The sequence below is a fragment of the Ursus arctos genome, unplaced genomic scaffold (genome assembly GCF_023065955.2).
Source record: "Ursus arctos isolate Adak ecotype North America unplaced genomic scaffold, UrsArc2.0 scaffold_14, whole genome shotgun sequence".
Lineage (NCBI taxonomy): Eukaryota > Metazoa > Chordata > Mammalia > Carnivora > Ursidae > Ursus > Ursus arctos.
The window spans coordinates 8,280,815-8,306,695 of NW_026622808.1; the positions used below are offsets into that span (position 1 = coordinate 8,280,815).

The following is a 25,881-nucleotide window of genomic DNA, read 5'->3' on the forward strand; positions in this document are numbered from 1 at the left end:
GGTCCCGTGTTGTGGACAAGCTGCTCGTCGCCCCGGAGAGCCTCGGTCTCCAAACCCTGCTACCGTCCTCAGTGTCTTGTGTCTCGGACTCGGACCCTCCTGCCTGTCTCACGAGGACCCTGGGTTTATGGCGGGGTCACATACATCATCTGGGTGATCGCCCACCTCACTGTCCTTTATTTGTGGTTGGTTGGTTGTTTCTGCAAACTCCCTTTTTGCCATATAAGGTAACGGTCTCAGGTTCCAGGGATTAGGACGCCGCGGGCATCTTTGGAAGTACCATTCCCCAGACCACACGGCCTCGACTCTGTATTCTTGCTCCACGCCTGGGGCTCGGAAGGGGTAGCCACAAAGGAAGGAGTGGCCCTTACCTTTCCCTTGGGCCCCCTGGGGCCCAGCATAGAGGCCAGCATCTGTGAAGACCGGAGGCAGTGTGGCCACAGGCTCGGCACCGGCTGGGGGATCCCTCTGCCTCACTGTGGACTTCCTCGCCTGGGTGACCGCGGGAATCCACGTTGCTGGTGACAGCACCAAGCCATAGCTTCCCTCTTGCCCCCATCCTCCGACGTCCTAGGCCCTGTTGCAGGAGAAAAAAAAATTACATGCAGATAAAAGACATTCTCATCCCTAGACTACAACATGGATGGTTCAATAGCCCCCCGGAAGCTGCTGACATCTCCCTGAACCTCCCAAGGTCGGGGCTGCCATCCCGGGTTCCAGGACCTTCCTCATGCCCGTGATGGAACAGAGAAGGCAGGAGAACCTTCAGCCCCTAAATCAGGTTTTCCAACCTTTAGACATGTTTATAGAAACGTGAAAGTCTTCCCCTTGCCTCTCTGTGAAACTCACGTGAAACGCCTCTGATTAGATTTCACGAAAACCTGATCCAGGTGTTTATGGCGCATTCTCCCCGGTTGAGAATCAGTATCTCTCTCCTAGCTTGCAGGCCTCTCTTTCCAATTTGCAAATATACATTTAAAATACTGAAGACGCGGGGCGCCTGGGTGGCTCAGTTGGTTGAGCGACGGACTCTTGGTTTCAGCTCAGGTCATGATCTCATGGGTTGTGGGATCAAGCCCCGGGTTGGGCTCAATGCTCAGTGGGGAGTCTGCTTGAAGACTCTCTCCCTCTGCCCCTCCCCCACTCGCTCTCTCTGTCTTTCTAAAATAAATAAATAAATCTTAAAAAAAATGATAAAATACTGAAGATGCTTTCCCAATGGTGTCATTCTTTGCCCCCACTTGGTTGTGAAAGCACTGTTCTCAGCTCCCTCCATCATGGGGAGACTCTCTCCCATACAGACCAGGCGCCCTTTCCAAGACACTACTTTAAGGCTGAGAACCAGCCCCGTTTGGGATGTCAGAGACCCTCGGCAGATTTTCATCGCCTTAACATGGATTTTTCTGAAGTGGCCCACAGATGCGCTCAGCCCGTGTTCTTCCTTACGGTCCTGGCCGAGGCAGCAGGGAGCTCCGTCCCGAGTGTGCTCCAGGGCTCGAGTCTCCAGAAGTGTCGTCCTCCTGTCCCGTGAACAAAGAGGGACTCGAGGCCGTGGGCCTGCGCAGAAAACTCAGCCTGTCGGGCGGCTGGCCTCTGCAGGGTGGAAGGGGGAGGCCCATCCCTGGCCACCTGGGATTGACTCAGAGAAGGTTCCAGAGTGTCCAAGAGGAGACTGTCCTGAGCAGACGGTTTCACGGGGACTGCTACCATCAGCCCGGGCTGGGGACAGGCTTGGGTAAGGGGTGTCCAGGCTTTTACCGTCTGGTCCTCTGTGGCTTAAGGGGCTAGACTAGGTGAAGCCGTTCACACCCTCGACCTCTAACGGTCTCACGGGGGGTCCAGAAGCTCTGTAGGAACAGAAGCATACAGAGGAGCCACGCTGCCTGCCGGGGGTCCGGAGGGCTCCCCAACGTGAGATGACAGTTGGGTCGAGGCTTGAAGGGTGTGCGGACGTTTGCCAGAGGGAGGGGGGAAGGTATGTTCCAGAAGGAGAGAACGACAAAGGCCAAGGGGTGCGGGAGAGGCTCCGTGTTTGGGAATCGGGAAGGAGAACACGGGTGAGGGGGAGAGGTGGCCGGTCAAGGGGGTGGCCTCCCGAATGTGGTCTTTGCCCTGCCTACCCTGTTTGCACTACTCCAGGCTTGGCACTCTTCCTCATTTGTTTCTTTTTCTCTTTCTTTTCTTTTTTCTTTTCTTTACTTTTCTTCTTTTTTTTCTTCTTCCTCCCTCCTTCTCTCCCTCCCTTCCTTCCTTCAGACCGAGAGCACAAGCAGGCAGAAGGAGAGGGAGAAGCAAACTCCCCGCTCAGACGCGGGGCTTGTTCCCAGGACCCAGGTTCATGACCTGAGCCGAAGGCAGACGCTCAACCGACTGAGCCACCCAGGCGTCCTCTCATTTGTCTCTAATGATATTTATTGTTCTTTTATGATGATCAAATAGTACGAGGCCCCTTCCGACTATCAATTTACCTAGAAGAAGATGCTAAGAGGGGATCCGATCTGCGATTTATTTACAAAACCACATCACGGATTTGCAAATTAACGAGAGATATATCCTAGTCCCGTCTCTGGGTGCGTGTGAAACATTTCTCTGTGGTGCCTCATACTTCTGGGTCAACTTCCAGTCCCCATGGCAGACTGGACTTAGGATAAAGGACTTCTCTTTCTGATTCTAGACATAAAGAAAACAGTGCAAGTTGTAAGGTGTTACGGTGTTCACAATTAAGAAAGGGATCTCCCTAGGTGCCAGTAATAGAAATGAAATGGAAAACCAGACGTGAGCGGGAACTGAACAGCTCAGGGGACTGGAACGGCACAGAGCTTGGAGTTCATGCCCGTAGAAGTCTTCTTACCCCTTCACAGGGTTAGGGGAGGGGCACCTGCCTAAAGATAGGACCCACAACAGGTGCACTGCTCATCCAGAGGATGGGACTGGGCAAAACACACCTGGTACCAGTTACCAACATACCGCCTTCGAATGCATACGTCATTACATGCTCTGTGAACACGCATCTGGACCCTCTAAGTATCTCTCCTTTTTCCAGCTGGTATGACGCTAAGCTTTGTCCGTAGAGGACATCTGAGTTCTGGGTGCTTCTCCCGGCAGGCTCCACAACGACTTCCCAGCGTCCAGTATGCAGGGTAGCCAGCAGCCCCCAACAGCCAGAGCCCTTCCCAGAGCCCTCCTGGGGCGCACCTCCTGAGAACAGCCTTCCCGCACACCCTCGAGGGCACATTCCCTGCAAATTTTTCCAGTGCAACACCACACAGCCCCTCTACCGTTCCCCGGGCCACACCCGCGCTGCATCTCAGGCGAGCAGCTCAGCCCTAGGGAGGTGGGGGCCCCCCTTGAATTTCTGTCTCCGTCCTACAGGCGGAGGCTGCTGCTTCCAGCCGTGACTCCCATTCTCTTCACCTCCTACACGCTCGTTCCGCAACACTGCAACATGCTAGTGTTAACAGAGCAGATTTCTCTATGTTCAACTCGCCCAAACTCCCCTGTGGTGTCTGTCTCCTGTTGGGCTCTGACGCACATGGCAACAAGATCGGGGACCGAGCAAAGGCGTTGAAAGAAAGGGGTCCCACCGTTCTCTCGGTCACTCTGGGGCCCGGCAGAAAATGCAACCCCCACACGGACAGCAAGCTGAGGAGTGGTCTCCTTTCCTCCTTCCAGAGGAGCAATGTGCCCAAACTGCAAATCTGGTAAATACCAGACCCGGTCACTGACTCCAGAAAGTTCCACTCCAGAACCACTTTCCAGGGCAATCGAAGAATGATCAGAATTAGAAGGACCCTTCCCGTTGCAAGGACCTCCTTCTGCATTTTGCAGATAATCACAGGGAGACCCAGGGAGATGAGGTGACAAGCTTGAAGTGTCTCCTGAGTTGTTCTTAGTCTCCTCGGTGCTGTCTCTACCCTGTCACTTTTCCCCCACGTCGTGAGCCTCTTCCCTTTACCTAACTCTGCCCTCCTCTGAGCTGCCTTTGTCTTCAGAAGAATCTCGCAGGGACTTGTTTCGTCAAAGCTTCCCCTGGAGGCAACTTACCCTGTTTCAGCTGCCCTCAAGGGTCCGAGACCATCCCCCGGGCTGGTGTACATGCTTCTGTTCGAGGTGACACGCCCATTGTCCTCAGCTCCTGAAAAAAAGATGAAGACGTGGGGTCACCTTTGCGAGGCTGTCGTGGGTGCAGTGGTCTCACGGGACGGCGCCGGGGGGAATGGGACAGTCACCCCATGCAGGTGGGTGCCATTCCGAAAAGCTTATCACTGATTCACAGCTTAAGTGATTTATGGATGGCGAGAATTAGGGAAAACTGAAAAGCCAATCACACATTTCAATGGTCACCACGTAAGGAAAGGCCACATCCCAAAGTTCTCTCTATATTCCGTATATTCTGCCGCTAACTCATCTTTCTCACCATCAGAAATGGCTTTCAATATGCAAGTTCCTTCACATCAGAACACAAATCAGTACAACCAGCAGTTTTTCTCCTACAAGGTGTCAGACAATGAAGGGTATTCAGGGCGTCATTTCTTTTTTAGAGTATCGTTGCTTTAAAAGGAGGGGGCTTGGGGCGCCTGGGTGGCACAGCGGTTAAGCATCTGCCTTTGGCTCAGGGCGTGATCCCGGCGTTATGGGATCGAGCCCCACATCGGGCTCCTCCGCTGGGAGCCTGCTTCTTCCTCTCCCACTCGCCCTGCTTGTGTTCCCTCTCTCGCTGGCTGTCTCTCTCTCTCAAATAAATAAATAAAATCTTTAAAAAAAAAAAAAAAAAAGGAAGGGGCTTGTGGGGAGAGGCGCAGAGGGAGAGAGAGTCCTAAGCAGACTCCGTGCCCAGTGCAGAGTCGGACACGGGGCTCGAGCTCATGACCCTGAGATCACCATCCCGAGATCATGACCTGAGCAGAAATCAAGAGTTGGGGGCGCCTGGGTGGCACAGCGGTTAAGCATCTGCCTTTGGCTCAGGGCGTGATCCCGGCGTTATGGGATCGAGCCCCACATCAGGCTCCTCTGCTGTGAGCCTGCCTCTTCCTCTCCCACTCCCCCTGCTTGTGTTCCCTCTCTCGCTGGCTGTCTCTATCTCTGTCAAATAAATAAATAAAATCTTTAAAAAAAAAAAAAAAGAAATCAAGAGTTGGACACTTAACCGACTGAGCCACCCAGGCGTCCCCAGAGCGTCACTGCTTTTAAGAACAGAAATGTAGAAACGATGCGGATGCCCCTTGATTAGGTTTGTGACGCATTTGCATTACTAAGTTGTAAGCAGCATTCAGAAAGAATGGGGCAAATCTGAAGTTAGAGATCTGGAAGAAAGCTCCGCAAACTCCAGTGAAAAGAGAAAGCAGGTTAAGAGCACAAATTTGCAACTAGCAGATAAATAAGTCCGGGAGATCTAACGCCCAGCGTGGTGACTATAGACCGTAATACTTCAAAGCTGCTAAGAGTCTAGATCTTAACTGTTGGGAAAGACAAATAACTACGTGATGTCCTCGAGGTGCTGGTTAAAACAACGACGGCAATCACATTGCAACTGTATAAATGTATCAGATCAGCACATTGTACAATTTAAACTTAGGCGACGGGCTAGGTCAACTATACCTCAGTAAATTTAATAAATAAAGTGAAATTCGAATTAAAAAGAAAGGAAGTAGCAAAACAATAATTATTGTATGCTTGTATATGATTTTTTTTTTTTAATTTAAAAAGGAGGAGGTAGAGGGGGGCACCTGGGTGGCTCAGTCGAGTAAGCATCTGCCTTCGGCTCTGGTCATAATCCCAGGGTCCTGGGATCGAGTCCTGCATTGGGCTCCGTGCTCAACAACGGAGTCTGCTTCTCCTGCTGCCTCTGCCCCTCTCTCCTGCTCAGGTGAGCTCTCTCTCACTCTATCTCAAGTAAATAAATAAAATCTTTAAAAATAAAAAAAATGAATTAAAAAAAAAAAGAAGGCGGCAGAGATTTTCTCTTACAGAGTGGTCCTCCCTGCCTGGAAACCACCTCAGAGCCCGTCCCCCTCAGCCAGACTGAGGTTCATGGACTATTTGCTGAGAGCAATTTGGAAGCCAAAGCTCAACGATCCCTACACCAATCAGGGAAAGTGGAGAGGGCGAGAGGCATGGGACCTACCCTGCGGCCACAAGGGACATGGCCTGCCTTGTCTGTAAATACCAGATCCGGTCACCGACTCCAGAAAGTTCTGCTCCAGAACCACTTTCCAGGGCAATCAAAGAATGATCAGAATTAGAAGGACCCTTCCCGCTGCAAGGAGCTCTTTCTGCATTTTATATTACGAAGGGTCCACTTTTCCGGGCTTGACTTTGCTGAGATGACCCAAAGTGTTAACCTTCAACTCACTATGAGGTTTTTCCCTGTGTTTCTATCACATTGGGTTCAATATTCCTTATTTTAAATTATTTTAAATATATTTCAAATTCAAACTGAATTTTGCTTTGATGGAAGGCTTGCTGTAAATTATGAGACGCATTGCTCTTCGTGTTCTCCTGTCTTCTTCATCTCTTGTGCACTCTGCTAGAATTCTATAGTCCTTTGCTTGGAAAGCAGGCTCCAGAGAGAGAAGAGTCTGGTTCTCCTACAACCAGGCAGGTGACCTTGGCCAAGTCATTAGATGGGATCACACACGAAAGTGCCATTTTGGTAGGTCGAAAACGGTTAATAGGATCCAATCTAAGTATTTAAGCTATTGTCTTAGACTCGACACTTAGAAACATGGAGGTAGCAATACCACTTATATCACAGGGGTATTAAAAGAATCAACGAGGGGCGCCTGGGTGGCTCAGCTGGTGAAGCGTCTGCCTTTGGCTCGGGTCATGATCCCAGGAAGCCCGGGGTCTATGAAACCCTCTATGTAAATCACAGAAGGTTCCTGCTCCTCTTAATAACCTTTTCTCAATGAACGGTGCTCGATCCCTTGCAAAGTGTAGTGGCTGTTTCTTGTTCAAGGTTACAAGCGCCCCGTTAATGCATTCAGCTCTCACATCGACACCGCAAACTGGGTGTATTGTTACTGTCCCCTCACATGATGGAGCTCCGGCTCTGACTGATGAAGGAACTGTCCCGAGGTCACCAACCAAGAAGTGGCAGAGTTCACAGCCACGTTTGGCTGGTTCCAAAGCCCAGATTCCTAACTGCTTTGTAAACACTCACTTTCCAGGTTTCAGATCCTTTTTCCTGAATGATCCGATGAAGGAACATTATTTTGGTGGTGTGCGGGCAGACTGGCTCTCCAGGAGGGGAAAGAAAAAAAAAAAAAGGCCTGATTTGTAGCATTTGCTGATTTCTATCCTGTATCTCATTGCACCATGGCTGATTTCCACATACGGATGCCCGGAGACATTCCAGAATATTTAACAGTGGGCTCCCAGGAGCTGGTGTGAGCCCATCCCAGCATGCCACTGCAGAGTTCCCATTACACGGATGAACAGACCAAGGCCCCAAGACATCCATGTACATGCCGTGAGCCCACATAATTAATAGCGAACCCTGAATTTGAACTCGGAACCTCTACAGAAAGGCCGTTGGTTGCTTGCACAACTCTATTTGTACTTCCCATCCTAGGGAAGGAAAAAAGCAAGCCTCACGACCTGACACATGGGTCAGACCACCTTCTCGACAAATTTGATCTTTCCCCCGCAACCCCCGATTTAGACACTAATGGGGGCTCTTCATCTGCTGGATGGACTGAATTGGAGGGTCCCAGATCAACGAGCCCAGAAATGGGAAGAAGGGAAGAAGAAAAAGGTAGAATGGGAGAAGACGCAGAGATGTCAGCTCAAGTGGAAAGTAAATGGAGTAAGAGTAACATTTCAGGTGCTCACAACAGTGGGTGTGAGCTGCTCTGTCTGCCCGGATTCCCACCTTAGCAAAGAGCACCTGCGTTTTCCTTCTGGGGGTGGAGGGCATTTCCAGTCCATGTAGCTTGGTTGTGGCTGGCTCCACGCCCTGCCTCCTGAAATGGGCTTGTGGCCTAGGTCTGACGAAAGAGCGTGTGACACAGCTCTAGCCACCGCAATGCCCCAGCCAATCCATTCATATCCAGGCTGTCGGAGGGAACTCTGGGATGTAGCTGGAATTACAAGAAACAGGCTATGTCTGGAAGGCCTTTGCTTGAATAGAGCCCCCTGGCTGTGACCTGTGGCCCCCTGCCAACCCCCCACTTAGGGTCGAACCCACCTGAAAGGAATTAGGATTTTGGGTAATGTCAAAGTGATTTCGTGAGCACGACTCTTGGTATGTTTTACAGATTTGCCTGTGGACTTGTCAACATTTCAGTTCAGAACATTCCCTGGGTAGAAGCCGCTTGGGTTTTGCCAGGGACAAAAATAAATTCAGTCCCTAAATGGGCCGGAACGGCAGACAGAAGTTGCAGGATCTCTAAAAACGGAGTCAACTTTAGTCCATTTCTATGGCAGTGGAACAGAAGGGTTTTAAACCTCCTGAATCAATTATGTCAACGAAAGTATTCACCCAGCTTCCTATGAATGTCTCCCACTAGCCCTCTTGGGAGCTAGCCTCTGACACCCTACGATGCTGTAAACCAACTTGTTCTGAGGACTGGGAGGACCTTTGGTTCTCAGAGCGTGACTGACTCGGATGTCTCCTGGCGGCTCAGAGTCCCGGTAACAGGGATTAACTAATGTTTGCTAACTAGCTCCCTTCACACTCTCAACCACCGGGTGGATTGGGTCCTCTTATTATCCCCACTTCACAGATAAGAAAGGCGAGTCACAACTTCCCAAACTCAAACAGCCAGACCGGGGGCTTTGAACGCCAGGCAGTCCAGCTCCTGAGTCTGGTCCCTCGGGGTCTGTGCGGGGAAGTAAGTCAAGACTCAGGACCGAGGCAGAGAGAGGGAGGATCTGGTCCAACAGACCACCTGAGAAGTGTCTCAGGTCCGGTCCTTCCATCCTCCCAACGTCTTGTGTTCTGTAAGCGAGAATCCCCAACCCTAGTACCCTGGTCTTGAGGAGAATTACCCTTGATTTCCATCCTCCATCCTGTGAAGACGCCGAGCCTCCGTCTTGGTCCTGGACCACAGCCTGAATGTCTGCGTCCAATCGGGAGGCCTCTCTTTGCAGGAAATGCGTGGCCACAGAAACCTTTGGGACAACGCCCCCCCCCCCCCGCTGGGCTCTATTGTGACCTCATTATGACGTCACACCAAGTGATGCAGGTGTCACCTGGGAGGTATTTGGGGACCACAAACGGCCATGAAGGTGAACTTTGATCTACGGCATTATAACATGCAGCCATAGGTAGGGAGGACATTCTAGAATTCAGTTATAGAAAGCCGGAAGTGGATCACCTGGCAGGTTATTTGTAATTCTCACATACCCGGGTTGGAGGCTGGCAGGTAAGAGCCAGCGCCACTCCCACCTCGGCGTGTTCTTTGGTGGGGCTGACTTGCCGCGGGCAGGTGCCAGTCTAGACAGAGTGTTCTCCGCACAACGCAGAGACCGGGACTCGGAAGGGAGTAGGAAGAGCCTGTTCCCACCGTGAACACAGAGATTAGACACACCTTCTGAACTTATTCAGAGTAGGGCTCCCGTGAGAGACCCCTTTTCATTTAAAAGATTTATTTATTTTAGAGGGAGAGGAAGAGCACAAGCGGGAGGGGTAAAGAGAGCGGGAGAGAGAATCGCAAGCTGACTCTGAACTGAGCGCAGACGCGGGGCTCGATCCCATGACCATGAGATCACGACCTGAGCTGAAACCAAGAGTCGGACGCTTAACCGACTGAGCCACCCAAACGCCCCGAGACCCTTTTCTTATACTGTCCACTCAGGTAGAAAACTGGGGGTTGGAGGGGATGTTTGAAGGACCGATGATGCTTGCAGGAACCTATCAACAGGTGTCAAGGCTTCCAACTCTGTCCAATTTCCATTAACCGTGACCTCCAAAAGAGGGTGCTACAGCTCGATTTCCCTCGGAAATTTTGCATACTTGTCAGAGAATAAGAAAACAAAGTTTAAGGAACAGACCAATTTTCCTGGGGCAGAACCATTAAATTAAGATTCATTCTAGAAAGATTAAAAATCCTTTCGCTGACTCTTGTCCTCACAGCCCTTCTTGCCGGGTCCCTGTAGAGGCGGAAGCAGGCTCAGGGAAGGGGACACCAAGGGGTCTCGGGCAACCCGTGGAGGACCTGGGATGGCAGATAGAGCCACCAGGGTCCACATGTCGTGGCCTCTTACTAAAGCTCCAATCCGGCACCCAGGAAGATGCCCCAGTCCGTGGTGCATTACAGAGAATGTCGCTAACACTTGGGACCGCTCAGGGTATCCAAGGGTATTCCAAAAGTTGAGACCTCCTAGGGGAGAAGCCGCGGGGTACACATGGGAGTCACCACCGAATCCCTTAGGAGACCAAGGAAGGGAGGCTGAACTTAAAAGGGCATGGGAGCCAAAGATGATGAATGACCACCAACAGAGGAGAAAGAACCAGAAATCGCAGCAGGATTCCTAGACTCCCATAACCCAAGAGGACATGGACGGCTGTGTGTCGCACATTGCCTGAGATTTGTCAACTCACACTTGAGAACCTGGACATCTTTTGAAATGCAAGCACACGGGTCTACCGGCCTCCATGTCGCCCTCTGGGGCCAAGGGGCTGGGTCCTCCTGCCTCACAATCTCAGCTCTTCCCATCTCAGAACCGTGGTTCAAAGCAGTCTTTCTCAGGGTGCCTGGGTGGCTCAGTCAGTTAAGCATCTGACTCTTGATTTTGGCTCAGGTCATGACCTCAGGATCATGGGATCGAGCCCTGTGTCAGGCTCCCTGCTCAACGGGGAGTCTGCTTGAGATTCTCCCTCTCCCTCTGCTCGCGCTCTCCAAAATAAATAAATAAATAAATAAATTCTTTAAAAAGTAGTCTTTCTCACTAGGGAAAAAAAGGGCCTCGTCCTTCCTTCTTAAGAAAAAAAAAAAAAGTAGCAGAGACATACCAATGAGTGACGCAATAGGTATGAAGGAAAATTTAATTTCTGGAGTCAGATGTCTTGTACAAATGGTTCCCATCAGAGAGGAAATATTTCTAGAAAACAGACTAAGTACAGACCCAGGGTTGGGCGTAGCAGCTTCCCAGTAAGTGACAGGGTATTTTTCAGAACAGCTACCGAGGCACGGAAATGGGAGCTCAATGGGAGTTCAAGGAAATGGGACGGTCGACTACTGGTGTGTGGGGACAGGCTCAGACTCTCAGGGCTCGTAAGTACAAACCCTCCAGACAGACCGACCGGAGGGGACTCCTATTTCTCTAAAAAGAGCAAAAGTCATTTAAAGTTTCAGAAACAACTCAAGTCACTATTTTGGTACCGACAGCAAGGAGCCAAGCCGACACAGCAGGAACAGAACAAGGTCATTGGTTGGGGTGCCCGGCCGGCCCAGCCAACTCTGGATGTCAGGGTTGTGAGTTCGAGTTTCATGCTGGGTGCAGAGATGACTTAAAAATAAAATCTTTGGGCGGGGGGAAGATCAGTTGTTAAACGTGAATAACTCAGAGAGCTATCTGCAATGTTTCACCGATGGGCTTTTATTAAAATTGTACATAGGTCTCGTACTTAATTTTTTTTAAAAAGAGCTTCCTCTATTCTTAGTATCAAAATAGTTCTCTTTTTTTAAATACCTTGAAAAACAGTAATACAATTATTTTGCTATATATTAAATATTTTCCTACGGTCTCAATCATTTCTGTTCCATCTCTCTCCTAGAATCCTGCTAGACGGTCACTTTTTGGCATCTCGAAGGCTTTATCCCACAGAAGCATTGAAAAAAAGAAGCTGATGGCAAGAGCTGATTTGATGTCGAAGACACTCATTTATGAGGATTCCTTGCAGAGTTGTATGCTGTCAAGCTGGGCCACATGTGAATTGCTCTCAAGTGTTATGTACCCAGGCCACGGAATTAGGGAAATAAATCCATTCTTGCCCTCAAATGGTAATGTTGACTCAACAGCACCATCTTGTGGCCGACGCATTCAAAAGCACCCAACGGTACAGGAAGGTATTTGGACATGCTGTGTTGTGGGGAGATCTAGAGGGCGGGGGGGGACCAAAAAAACCTTTATTTTCAGGGGTCACAAGACAACTGGCTTCCGGCAAGCCCACTCTTGACACAACACAAAGTTCCTGCAGCTGCTCCGTCATGAGGATCGCCGGCTTCGTGCACAACTGAACACACACCATCAAAAACTGGACTCGGGTAACGTTTTCTTTCGGCTTAAGGAAAGAGTGTGGTATTTCACCTTCTGCAAGGTGCCGAAAGCAGTGTGGTCCCCAGGAACCGTCCTCTGCGACAGGCCCAGGGCACTAGCCCTCGGGGGCCTGCCAGCTTTGCGAGGAAGGCGGAGAGAGCTGGGTGCTGACCAGACATCCCTCTCCAGGCGGTTGGCAGGGGCCCTGGCCAGGCTCTCCCGGATCTGGAAGGAAGGAGAGGAGCCTCGAGCGAGCTCATCCACAGCTGGGCTCAGCCGGCCGCTCCCCAGGGACACTGGGGACGCCCGGAGGGCCACCTCCGCCCTGTCATGTTTGTTCTCCTTCTTCCAAAACACAGATCTCAGAAGGGTGAAGGTCCCCTGTGGGCATCTGTCCGTCTCAGGGTCTCTGGCCTCCACGCTGGCCCTCATCCTGGCTAAGGTATTCTGGCGGTTATCTGCGCTGTTTCTAGAAAACGCCACGGTGCCCACAGGCTCCTTGGCAGGGGAGGGCACCCTGCTGCGGCTCCCTGCCTGGCCACTTCCCTCGTAGTCTGCAGTCTTCTGGCCCTCGGGCCGGACTCGTTTCTCAGTCCCCACCGAGGGCGTCACCGCCAGGGGCAGGTCAAACTGTTTGGGGAGCCTGATATCCTGACTTGCATGTTCCTTGGCTTTCCTTGCTGCATTTGGACCATCTGGGATTCCAGGGGCTGCACAGTGGTTGGGGTGGCCCGAGGGGCAGGGCACCCCGGCCAGCACTCTCTCAGTGGCTCGCCCACCGTCTTCGCCCTTAGCAGAGCTGGCGGCATCTGACTTCACGTCCTCGCCAGCAGCACCCGTCAACAGCGGCACGATGGACTGGCTCGTGGATCGGGGTCTCCGCCTGGACTCCAAGTACTCCACCAGCTCGACAGACGCACCCAGCGGTTTCTCCCTGGGTCTAAAAGACCATCGGAGAGGCATGGTCTTGAAGGCCCCCTGCTTGGCTCGGGAAGGGGTTGGCTCCTTCATGCTGATGCTTCGGCCTCGTAAGCCCCGTACCAAAGGCCTGGGCTCCAGCCCTCCTGAAAGAGACACCAAGAGCACTCCTAAGACGGAACATCATTTTCATTTATATTTGAATATTTGCACGAAGCAGAATGCTCAGCAAGAGTCCCGCCTTTTCCAGGTCAAATTAGGTGCTTGTACCTTTCAAACACAAGAATCTCAGATCTACGCTAAAAAATAAATAAATTGTACACTTAATCTTATCAGAGCTGCCACTTACGTCTCCACTGTGTTTCGCAACACCTGTCTATGGTTGGAAAGACAATTTTGATACGTAATGTGAAATGAGAGAGTCTAGAAAAACAGTGTAGTCCTACTTGCAAAAATATATACACGTGTATCTGATGCATGCGTATGAAAACATACAAACAAGTATGGAGCAATAAATACTAAAATGACAAGATGGCAAGGGGGCCATGGAATGCTGTGTATGACTGATTTTCTTCTTAATTCTTTCCTAAATCTTAACGTTTCTAAAGGGAATACACACATAACCACGGCTGTGTATTTCTTAAGAAACAGTTATGAAAATAATTCCATTTACAATGGCATCAAAAAGAATAAAACACTTAAGGGATTAACTGAGGAGGTGAAAGACTTGTGTAACACTACAAACATTAAGAAGAAAGACGTTAAAGATGACAGAAATGGAAAGACATCCCATGTTCATGGATTGGAAGGCTTACTATTGTTAAAATGTCAACGTGACCGAAAGTGATTGATCTATAGCTTCAGTGCAATCCCTACCAAAATCCCAATGGGGATTTTTGCAGAGACAGAAAAATCCATCTTGAAGTTCATATGGAATCTCAAGCGACCTCCACAGCCAGTCACAAAAAGACAAACACTGCACGAGGAGCTCAGGGTGGTCAAAACCAGAGAGAAAGTGTGCAGGTGGTGGCCAGGGGCTCGGGGAAGGGCAGAGCGCGGCGTTCTTGTGAAATGGGCAGAGACTTTCAGATTTACAAGATGAAAAGCGTTACGGGGTGGACGGTGGCGATGACCGCGCTACAGTGCGAATGGACGTAACACCACTGAAATGTGCACTTAAAAACGGTCAAAATGATACACTTGTTACATGTATTTTAGCATAATAATAAATGCAAAAAGAAAAGCAACTTGCAGTCGTGTCATGGTACCATCGTGCTGCCTCCACGTAAAACATGCCTGTCATCGTGGAGGGAAAAAAACCTCCTCTCCGTGTGCAGAAACCACACGGTGCAGGGACAGTCACGTGCATTTGGACAAAGACCGGATGTCAGCCACACAGCCATTTGCCCCCAGCCGACACTCTCACTGGTGAGTATGAGAGCACCCGTATTCCTCCTCCACGAAACACCCCGTTAGCAGCACAGCCAACGGGGATGAACTAGGTGCAGAGAGACCTAGGGTTCTCCGGGGACGGGAGACAGCTCAGGGCGTGCCAGCAGGGGAAGTGGGGTGCGCCATCGGCCAGGCTCCCGGGGAAGAGGTGACAGGAGGGTGAGCCCAACGCCCAGCGGTGCCCGGGGGTGTGTGGCAGCATCTCAGAGGTTCCGGGGGGAATTCTACATGCCCCGGATCGTTCTGGTGGTTTTTCATCATTTTTTTCACTTGGTATTGTTTCCCTGGAAGCATTTCCTTAGATCAGTCAGCAAGAAACACAATGTCACCCAAAATACTTTGTAGCTTCACCTTCAATGGGCCCTGTCGCTCCCACATTAAGTTCCCATTCCTCGGGGGGGAAAGCAATGAGCTGGGGTCTGAGACACACACGCAGTTGGTTTTTGTTCCCCCCTTGTCCGCAACCCTGGGAAGGGGAGGACGCAAAGCTTTTATTCGGAGGACAAAGCTGTGACTTTCAGCTTTTCGGAACGAGAGGACACAGCCTGTAGCCTGGTAGGGGGCGAGGGGGCTTGGCAGCACATCCCCTCTTCCCGGATGGAAGCCTGGGGCCCGGCCCATGTCACCCCGCAGCTCCCTTGCATGGGGACCGCGGAGGCCCACGCAAGCCCTTCCTCTCCTTCTCCAGACGGCAGTGGAGAGGCACGGTGGGCAAGGTATATGGACAGAAGGGACGAAAAAGAGCCCACACTGATGCTTACTGGTCACAGAGATCTCCCTTCTGGGGGAGGGGAGGGTGCTCCCCCTGCTCCTCCCGGGGGGACCTCCTGGAGGCCGGGAGCCAGAGGGAGAGGTGGCGTCAGAATGCCCGAGCGAGGGTTCCTTCCCGCCTTGGAATTGGTGGCCTTGCTCATGCTCCATCGGCTTGAGACCCAGGAAGGGCCTAGAGCCTTAAGCCACATGGAGGACCTAAGCAGTTAAGCCCTTCCTGAAGGTTATGGAAGCCCCAGAACCTGCATGATGGGCTTCCCCAGTCCTGCGAGGCCGCCTCACACAGAGGGCAGCCCAGCAGCTGGTGGGCGTGGCCCCCATGCACACCCCCCCCCCCCCCGGGGCTCTGGAAATGGCAGATGCTGCCTGAGAAGTGCCCCGTCTGCTCCTATGTGGTTGCATCCTCGGCTAATGAAAATCAGGCGTCAGTCTGACCTCAAGATGCATGGTGTGAGCAGGGGCGGGGCCCCCCCAGCCATCCTTAGTCTGCCTGCGACAGGACCAGCCTCCTGGCCCACTAGTCTCAGGCCATCCAAGGGTTTCCACTGTGCCTCCTCCAGCCACCCACTGACACGTTCATCAGACACGTACTGAGAGCCTGCTGGGTGCCAAGGACGGTTTTTGGTGCTGGGGATAAAGCTGTGGAAAAAACACAAAGCGCCTGTCCCCATGGGGTTCGCCTGAAAGCAACAACACGTGAGATCGTGGAATGTGGTGCCAAGAGCCCTGACAAAGAATGAGGCAAGGTAACTGGGGGGTAGAGCATGGTCAGTGACTGAGGAGTGAGGAGAGACCTGAGGGAAAGGGAGGAGGAAGCCATGTGGCGACTGGGGGAAAACAGCCTGCTGTCAGAGGGAGCCGCAAGTGCAAAGGCCCTGTGGCATAAGTGAGCTCGGTGGGTCAGGGAAGCAGCAAAGAGACCACCACGGCTATAACCAAGGGAGAAAAGGGTCCCCACTAGGGGTCTTCATCTTCTGACCCCCCTTCTGTCTTTGGAGACATCTCCGTCTCCGGCTGCAGAGGGCAAATTGGGGCAAGCCTGATCCCCACTTTCCTCTGGTCCCCTAGAGGGTAAGGACAAGCTACATGGCTGAGCTGAGCCTTGTCCACCTCTGAGGCTAAGCCTCAGATGAGGCTGCCTCGGGGGCCAAGGCCACTGCCCCTTCTAACACTCCAAGAATCACCTCCGCTCAGGAGGGCATGGAAGGGAGCCCCAATGGGCAGAAACAGAAAATACAACACAGAGAAGGGAGTCTGGAAGTCAGAGACTAAGAATTAACAGAACCATCAGAGCAGGGCCCTAATGAAACGGAGCCACTGGAAGGAACAGACAAAAAGAGAAGCTCTCGGGGAGATTCAAGTACAGAACAAGACGGGGCTGAAAAAGGGTTTTAAGATGCGGGAAATGCATTGAAGGCACGCAGGGTCACTGCTGAGACTCAAATCAGATAAAGGGAAAACAGCATCTCACACCCTAGGGCAAAACGACAAAGGGAAATCACAGGGAAAAGCTAGAAGAGAATGGATCCAGGCCACCCGCCAGGCAAATAACAGGAATGTGAAAAGTCAGAGAGATGATAAATAAACAAACAAAAGAACAATTTCCCTAAAGAAAAGCTTGCGTCTGTGGACGGACAGGCTCTGGGGGTTCTAGGGGGTGTATGAACAAAAACGCAGACCTAGGCATATACCGGTGGAATTTCTAAATTCCAAGGTCAACGACAGAATCTCAAAAGCTTTCAGCCAGAAAGAACAAGTGATTTTCACATAGTGGGGAGAAAAAAAAAAAAAGGCTTCTCACCTGCAACCCTGGGGCCCCGCGGACCATGGGAAAACATAGACACGGGGGAGGGAAGAATTCTAATCCAAGAGGCCTCCAACCAGCCAAGCTGCCACTCACGCCCGGGTCCAAGAAAATATTTGTGTCTCTGCAGAGGGAGAGGGCGTGTCACCCATCCCTGGAAAGAACTCCGACCAAACACTAAAGATTCGGAACCCAGACCTCAAGACAGAGGGGGAGAGAAAGAAGACAGATGGGGTGTTCAGCGGAGCCTGCCACCCGTGTACCACGCGCCCGCGTCAGGGCAGATGGTCCCCGGATGGGAAATACACAGTGATGTTAGCGTGTGTGGGATCTGGAAAGGCACAGCGCTCACAGCCCGAAACCGCGTGAAGCATCTCAGAGAATCCAAGAGCGGGGTTGGGGGGGATGAAGTGGAGGGGGTGGTTCCCGAAAGAGACCAGAGGGAAAACGTGCAAGCATTTCAAAGCGCTCGCTTGGGGTGGGGTGGGGGATGACATGGAAACATTATTAGGTCTCACCTCACTGCGGGGAATAAAATACCACAACTCACAGAATAACAGGACCTGGCTTCTCAAGGCCACAGAATAGGAAAATGCATCTGATTGTACACATTGCAAAGGATAAGGGGACAAAAAGATGGAAAAGCAGGGCAGAACAAAGGAAAAAAGGAACAAAGCAACATGATCAACTCAGCAAAAATAAGGTAAAAAGAAAAAACAGTAATAAAAAAAATTTTTTTTAAATGAAACAAAATCAAGTTTATGGTTGTTACATTAAATATGAGTGGACCAGGGGCGCCTGGGTGGCTCAGCCAGCCAAGCATCTGCCTTCAGCTCAGGTCATGATCCTGGGGTCCTGGGATCAAGCCCCACATTGGGCTCCCTGCTCAGCGGGGAGTCTGCTTCTCCCTCTCCCTCTGCCTGCCACTCCCCCTGCTTGTGCTCTGTCAAATAAATAAATAAAATCTTAAAAAAAATTATATATATATATATATATATGCTCCCCTTTTAGACAGGCTCTACATTTTTGACATTAAAAAAAATAACAAAAAATAATAATAAAACTGCAACAGTGTTTATACTGGAAACCAATTAAAATTAACTCTAAAGGAAAAATTCATAAAGCAAAAGATGATAGCAAAACGATACCAGGCAAATGCAAACAAAAAGAAAGGAGGAAAGGGTGGAAGGACTAATCTTGAACAAGGTAGAATTTTCTTTTTTAGATTTTATTTATTTTTTATTTTAGAGAGCGAACACGAGCAGAGGGAAGGACAGAGGGGGAGGAGAGAGAGAGAATCTCAAGCAGACGCCCCACTGAGCGTGGAGCCCAATGTGGGGCTCGATCCCATGACCCTGAGGATCCTGACCTGAGACGAAACCAAGAGTCGGATGCTTAATGGAGTGAGCCACCCAGGGGCCCCTTAACAAAGTAGAATTTAAGATGAAAAGCATTACGCAAGATAAAGAGCCACATTATAACGAGAACAGACAATTTATAAAGACGACCTAACAGTCATCAGCTTACAGACACCCATTAACAAAGCAGCAGACAACATAAAGCAGAAATTATTAAAGTCCCCAGCGTACGTGATTAAAAAATCGGCCATATGGGAAGGTTTCAACAGACCTCCTTCCAAGCCCGGCAGTCCCTGATAAAGTCAATTTATAGACAAAGTGAACTGAATCCAAAAAGCAACTCTCTTCATTTAATAGTTATGACACAAAGCGCACATCCCTCAAATAGACACAACAGACATTATTTCATGTGTACGAAGAACACGGACGAAAGAATAATCGTGTACTTAACTTGGTCGCGAAAAAGGGAATGCTTTTTGGAAAACCTCATTCTTGGATCAGAATTCACAAAATTAGAAAGAATTAAAAGGAGAACCCCCTCAATCATAAATGCTTGAAACTCCCAGATAACCTTCAAAATGGAAATAAAAACCAAAGTAACAGTCTCTGGAAACTGGCAAAGCACCGATAAAGTGAAAACAAAGTCTCCAAGGGCCAATAAAAACCACAGAGAAAATTTACCATCAGAAGCACGTCTGCGGAAAAAACGAAGTCCCAGGGCCCCTTTCCAGATCGGGGGGGCTTCTGCAAAGGGACCTAGCCATTTTTTTCACAGGGTCTTTTTTTTCAATAAAAGCTGCACAAGTAAGGTGTTTTTACATCCTCCTCCTTGAAGAGCTTCTCCCTACACCCGTCCCCAATGACAGAAGTTGCAGTCCCCACAAAACTTGGATCCATTCCTATTGGTTAAAATGCCTTTAGAATTCTAACAGTATAGCTACTGGAAGGATGGAGCTCCCCAGTCGCCTGTGTTTCTCTCCAGAGAACTAGACAACTCCTTCTGAGGATGATAAAATTCTCCCCCAAACCCATGGGGACAGGGCGTGGGACCAACCACCAGCGAACTCTATATGCTGGAGTCGGTCGGATCTTGCCCAGGCCAGAAAATACGAGAATGAGGCTGGATTTTTCCAACCATTTCAACAGGTTCTGAAATTCCATAAACATTTCAGCTAAACCTCGAGAGGGAACGCACTCTTTGGAAGCAAGGCTCTTGCCGAGGCCACGTGGAATACACTCGATTTCGGAATTTACAGCTGGCAGCCACAGAGCCAGGATGCTGGCGGCCAGAGGGAGCGGGGGTCTATGTGCAGCCCTGCCCCTTTCAAGGAGGTGAGCAGGAGACTGGCGACTTCCGAGGCTCAGCTTTCTCATTTCACCCTCCTGGAGATACGGACGACTACCCGAGATACGGCTGCTCTTCAATATTACTTTCCCCCGCCACCCTAGCCCTGTCTCTCTGGGGGTTCTCGAACGCTGGGCCTGACCCCTGTCTGAGTACCATGCTGAGAAGTTGGGCCACCTTTTGAAGTTGCCTCCCTGGGGGACCGAGGGGGTGGGCGTGAGATGCATTGGTCCCCGGGAGAATTGAGAAGTGGCCCGAGGCCCCACGCCACTGGACAGAACCGGGACGGATTTATGAGCTCGTCAGAGGCTCACGCCGATGGGGATGGACATGCTTGGGAAAGAATGCCTTTTTTGTTCGCCACATGCTACCCTAAATACGCGTCATGAGAGGGGAAGAGGAACAGGTGAGTCAGAACGTAATGCGTTAAACCGTTTGCTTCCACCAAAACGCATCCTAAGCAAATCGGACAAATGTCATACGCAGGGAGGGGCGCTCCTATCAGTATTCTAATCGTGAAATACTGGGAGCCAACATGCCAAACCCTGAGAAACAGTTCACCAAACTGATACCTAAACCATCATCCACCAGAGGGTTGGATTCCACGTCGATCTAAAACTACACTGATTCGCTCGCAAATATGTAACCAGAGCCGGCTACGAACCAGGTGCTGCCTTAGCCACTTCGATACAATGATCACACGAACCACGGAGAAGTCAACGCTGGGGAATGAACGCACAGGCGACGCCCCTGCGATCTCACTCCCGGACCTACACACGCAGACGTGAACAAAACCACTCACAGCAGGACGGCTGGTAAGAGCGCAAACGGGAAACGACCCCAAGAGAATGCGTCAATAAATATTAAACTCCTCTTAGGACGTGGGAGATTTTGATGACGGGAGCGGTGCCGTCAGCCGAGGCGGAGATGCCACGGGAGGACACCGGCGGACACCCCACGCAGACGACCCATCCTGTGCGCTCCAACCCAAACTTGCCGGGGTTTTTGGAGATCACCAAGTAACTGAAGAATCCACCAATCTGTAACTTGAGGTGCTTCCTTGGTGATCAAGCCACGCTTTTCCAGGCCAGCCTCAGATCAGTTTCGGATTCCACGGAGAGAAGGACGTGGTTCTCCCCACCCCCACCCACCGTGTTTCCTTTCTTTCCCAGATCCCTGCTTTTGGTTTTTATTGACCATAGTCAACAGTCAACAGGTAACAACAACGTCTGTCTGTCTGCCTCTCACTCACGGACACTTTTAAACTTCTGTGCAGAGAACTTTGTATGTCCCCGATGTTTGAGGATTGGATTTGTTTTAGTTTTTGTTTTTGGACCCATGGAACGAAGTGAAAGAAACATTACTACACACGACATATACAAATCTTACAAAGAGCAAAGGAGGCCGAGCAGGAGAGAGTTACGAACTGTATGACTGCATCGACACAAAGTTCCCAAAGAGGCAAAAGGAATCTACAGTGTTAGAAGTCAGAATCGTACTCCCTTCCGTGAAGGAGGGAGGCAGTGATGCTGGAGAGAGATACCAGGGGGTGGGGGAGGGCCTGGAACTTTCTACGTCTTCATCTGGGTGATAGTTCCAGGGGTGCATACGTGGTACGATAATTCATTAGATGTACATTTGTGATGAACGCACTTTTCTGTATATATGTCATACGTCCATTAAAAAAAAAATCTTATTTTAGCAATGAATTCTGGAGCTAACAGGAAACATGGAAACTCTAAGTAATCAGAGTGTGTTGCCACTTTCCGAGGGAAGGAACACACAGGCTGAATGACAGACACGAGCTCGCATGCTTGGATTTTTCCGGAAGGACTCTGCTTCGTATCCCCTGGCTCTCCCGCGCTAGCCTCACTTTTCCCTCTAGAAAGGGGATCATCTGAATCCGACGGGATCATCTCCATACTAACGTGCTCTACCATTTCCCACTTGGCAGAGAAAAACAACCCAAAGCTGTCGTCTGCTGCCATTCCTCTGCGGCTATCCCGTCTTTAACAGCAGCTCTCGATGGAGCCCCTGACCCACCAGCCCGTCTTCAGCCCGGTGTCTCCTGCACCTGTTACCTCGGCTTCCATGCTCTCCAAGTCCCCCCAGGTGACCCTCCAGCCTGATGGCCACTCACCCACCCTCCACAGTGCGTGACACCGCTGGCCCCTGGCCTCTTGTAAGGGTGTCCCTTTCTGCGTCCGTGAGCCACACGTACCGGGTGTTGTTACTACTTCCCTGGCTGCTGCTCCTCGGTTTCCTGGCTGGCTTCTCTGTCTTTGCTCAATCGCCAGACGTGGGGGGAGCTGAAGGGCTTGGCGTCAGGCTCTCCTCTTTTCTGTCCCCCTGGTTTCCCTGGGCTTTCGGTGCCATCCACGTGCTGGCGACCCTGAACTATTTACCTCCTGTCCTTGGTTACCCCGAGTCCGATATCTCACAGGAGTCTCGAAAAGACCATGTCGAAAAATATTCTGATTTCCCTCCAAAACTGACGCTACTCTCTCCCCTCTCACGACCTGCATGCGGTACTGGCCACCTAGTTAGGCGCTCAGCAGAGTCCCCCCGACACCCCAAAGCAGCAAATCCTGTTAGCTCTAGCTTCACATGCACCCAGAATCGGACCGCCTCCTACCCAGCATGCCAGCGCCAACGCCACTCTCTGGCCAGGACACCCACCGTCAGCCTCCACCTGGCCTCCCACCCTCGTCCCCGCCCCCTGTGATGGGGACATCTAATGGCCCCCCCACCCCCAGCCTGGAAAACTCGTCCCTCTGATGATCTGCCTCTTCCCCCTGGTCTCTGTTTCTCATCACGCCCTTATATGCATTTATGTGTCGTCTTCCCCGTTACACAGAAAGCTCCAGGGAGCCGAGAGGGAATGCACCGGCAGCTGGAGAGCGGTGGACGGGGGAGGGGGAGGCTGAGGGCTGGGCACGGAGGACCCGACTGGAGGGACGGCGATCTCTACACCCAAAGCTGCTTTCAGAAAGCGGAGGAGCAACGGTCGTCACAGAAAATGAAAATAAAAGCAGCCGACCTGACCGACGCGACAGGACATACCCTTTTCCTGATCGGAGAGGCTGGCGGTGAAGATGGGAGGGTCCGGCTCCTGGGGCCGGGAAGGGCTGGGGCTGGAGCTCCAGGACAGCAGGCTTCCCCTGGTGCCGCTGTGATTGTTCTCCAGGCGAAGAAGCCAGTGATCGGAGAAGGAGGAGCTGGTAGAGGCTGTGGGAGAACACACAGAGGAGGCTGGACCCAATCCCCGTCCCCGGTCAGGGGTCCCCGGAGGAGCCTCTCATGGCCAGACCCCCACCCCCGAGCCCTGGGACTGCAAAACCAGAGCAGAAGGATATCAACAAAAGTCAGGACTGGAGGAGAAACCCTTCAACCGCTTCACCACGTGACCAAGCTGAAAATTTAGGGAAAGGCAGGGCGCCTGGGTGGCTCAGTCGGTTGGGCGTCTGCCTCCGGCTCAGGTCATGATCTCAGGGTCCTGGGATCGAGTCCCACATCGAGTTCCCTCCTCAGCGGGGAGCCTGCTTCTCCCTCTGCCTCTGCTTCTTCTCTCTGCTCGTGCCCTCTCTCTCAAATATATGACATATTAAAAAAAAAATTAGGGAAAGGCATTCGGGCACAGAAAGGTCGGTGCGTTGATGAGTACTGAAATGCCTTTCCTGACATTACTTGCCACCGACTCCGGTTTTCTAAACAGACTACACTTTTCATTCATTCTGTCTCCTACAAAAGGAAGGCAGGCTTCCTCTGATGTAGACCTCTTGGGGCATTGTGGTTTAATTTGGCCACCTTCCAATAATTTTTAGGAAGAAAGTATGAGTATTAAAAAAAAAAAAAGCTCATTCCAAGATAAGGATAGGATTGCAGAGTGAAATAAATCACGTTCAGAAGGTCAACTTTGACCCCCCTTTTTTTTCCCCTCCAGACTTCCAAGTTTGAGGCTGTTCAGTCAACGTGTCACTGGGTACGGTCAAGCGGCTAAGTTTCCTACTAAAGCCCCGCGTCCCTAACCACCGCCCCGTCCTTTCTAACAGGACGAATGCAGGTGGGGGCACACGTGTAATTAAGGTCTGGCTCGAGGGGCGCCCGGGTGGCTCAGTTGGGGGAGCATCTGACTCTTGGTTTCGGCTCAGGTCACGCTCCCAGGGTCGTGAGCTGGGGCCCCCTCGACCCTTCCCGCTCGTGCTCTCTCTCTGTCTCTCAAAATAAAAAAATAAATCTAAAAAAAGAAAATACTACAGTCTGGCTCGATGAGAGACTGGAAACCCGAAATCCCCAAACCGCCAAGACGCAGCTGCTACACAATATTACTCCTTTCCCCTTCTCGGGTGTCACTGTGTCCGTCACACAACCCTACGAACGGGACACTCGCCTGTCGTACCCAAATCTTCGTGCTGCAGGAGGAGCTCCCGGTTCCGGATCCGTGCCTCCCTCTCCTGGTCCCCGTCGTCCGACTGCGTACCCTCCCAGCTCCCCTCTCCTTACTGAATGGCACCTACCTCTCAGGGAGCTGCTGGCTGACCAGAGAGGGATGCTGTTGCGTTTCTGATAAAACAGGATGTACGCCCCTCGGCTATTGACCTCATCCTCCGGGAGCGGTTCCACCGTGCTGTCGTCGTAACTGTACCACTGGCCATCGAGAGAGTTCCGGCAGTAGGCTGCAAAGGTCCAAACCCCAAGTGCCAATTACTGGAGCCCCCCCCCCCAAAAAAAAACCAGAAAGGCATTTCTCATGAGCAGAGCTGAAAAATGGACGTGTTTGTAACAGAATGAGAAAAATCGGTCTGTTTTTGGCCGGAAATAAATTTTGTAGAATCAGAAAGATCCGTCCATTTCACTCCCCGATGCTTATGGAAAGGTGTGCCGTGACTTTAAGCTGACTCTCGCTCAGGCAAAATCTCCAGGAACAGGGAGCCCTAAATTACTTAGCCAGATAACAATGTCAACATTCACACTGCTCCTTGAGAAGCTTCGAAATGCGTATCTCTGATGCAGTATGAGATAAAGCAAACTCGTTTGGGATTATCGTAGGCTTCTTTCCTGCCTAAGAACCGAAGCAAAACATTTAGGAAAAAGCCCATAACTAAGATTCTCGCCCCCTCTAAACAGTTATGACCAAATACTCTCCTTTCCCTCCACATTTCAGTGAATGGTGCCATGACCCACTAACCCAGAGTCAGACCACTTTTCTGTCATGAGCCACAGAGCAAATGTCTAGGCTTTACAGGTCACCTACGGCCACGGACGGTCTCTGCCACGGATCCTCCCTGTTCTTTTCTTACCACCTTTGAAAATGTAAAAACCATTCTTAACCCATGGGCTGTAGAGAAACAGGCGCTGGACTGGATTTGGCCCGCGGGCCATACTTTGCGGAGCCCTGCGGTACTCCAAACCAGGCACCTAGGGGCTCCTCTTTGCTCTTCCCTTCCTTTCCCCCCACCCCCTAGTCCAAAAGGCAGTCTTCCTGATTCTACTTCCAGAAATTTCTCCTAACTGGAATTCAAACTTCCACCCTTGCTCCCTTCTACCTGGTTTCCGTAGAGGAGAGCTACACCCTCAATGTGTAAACGAGATTATGTCTTCAGTCCTCTGTCTAAAGCCTTTTACTGGCTTCCCGTTACCCTTTGGAAAAAATGCAAACTCTCACCCATGGCCCACATGCAGCGCCCACCTCTCCAGCCTCATCTGTGCTACTCAGCCCTGGGTCACTACACTTCAGCCATTGACAGGCCTGCATCATTTCTTAAACACACCAAACTCTGCCCCAGGGCCTTTGCACATGCTAGTAGCGCTTCCCATCACGGTCTTCCTCCCATTATTCACCCAGCCAGTTCCTTTAGCGCTTGGCGTACAGGCACCGTCCTCAGGGAGGCCTTATCTCTATCTCACTCACAGTCCGTCAAATACCCTTTATAAAGCCAGGCGGTGAAAAGAACGAAAGCGTCTGTGCTTGCAATGAGACTGAAGTTCCATGAGGACAGCACTCCTGTCTGTCTTGCTCATCACAGAAG

At 51.1% G+C, this 25,881-nt stretch overlaps 1 protein-coding gene across 1 annotated transcript in view; it reads right to left on the reverse strand.

Annotated features, from left to right (window-relative positions):
- Nucleotides 1-12,195: 12,195 nt before the first annotated feature.
- Nucleotides 12,196-25,881, reverse strand: part of USP43 (ubiquitin specific peptidase 43) — a 48,643-nt gene continuing 34,957 nt past the window's right edge. Inside the window, exons 13-15 of the mRNA XM_026520985.4 lie at nucleotides 24,370-24,528; nucleotides 22,916-23,080; nucleotides 12,196-13,268 (exon numbers count right to left, since the gene is read on the reverse strand). Of these exons, the coding sequence (XP_026376770.2) occupies nucleotides 12,196-13,268; nucleotides 22,916-23,080; nucleotides 24,370-24,528 (1,397 nt within the window). The remainder of the gene's footprint in view (nucleotides 13,269-22,915; nucleotides 23,081-24,369; nucleotides 24,529-25,881) is intronic.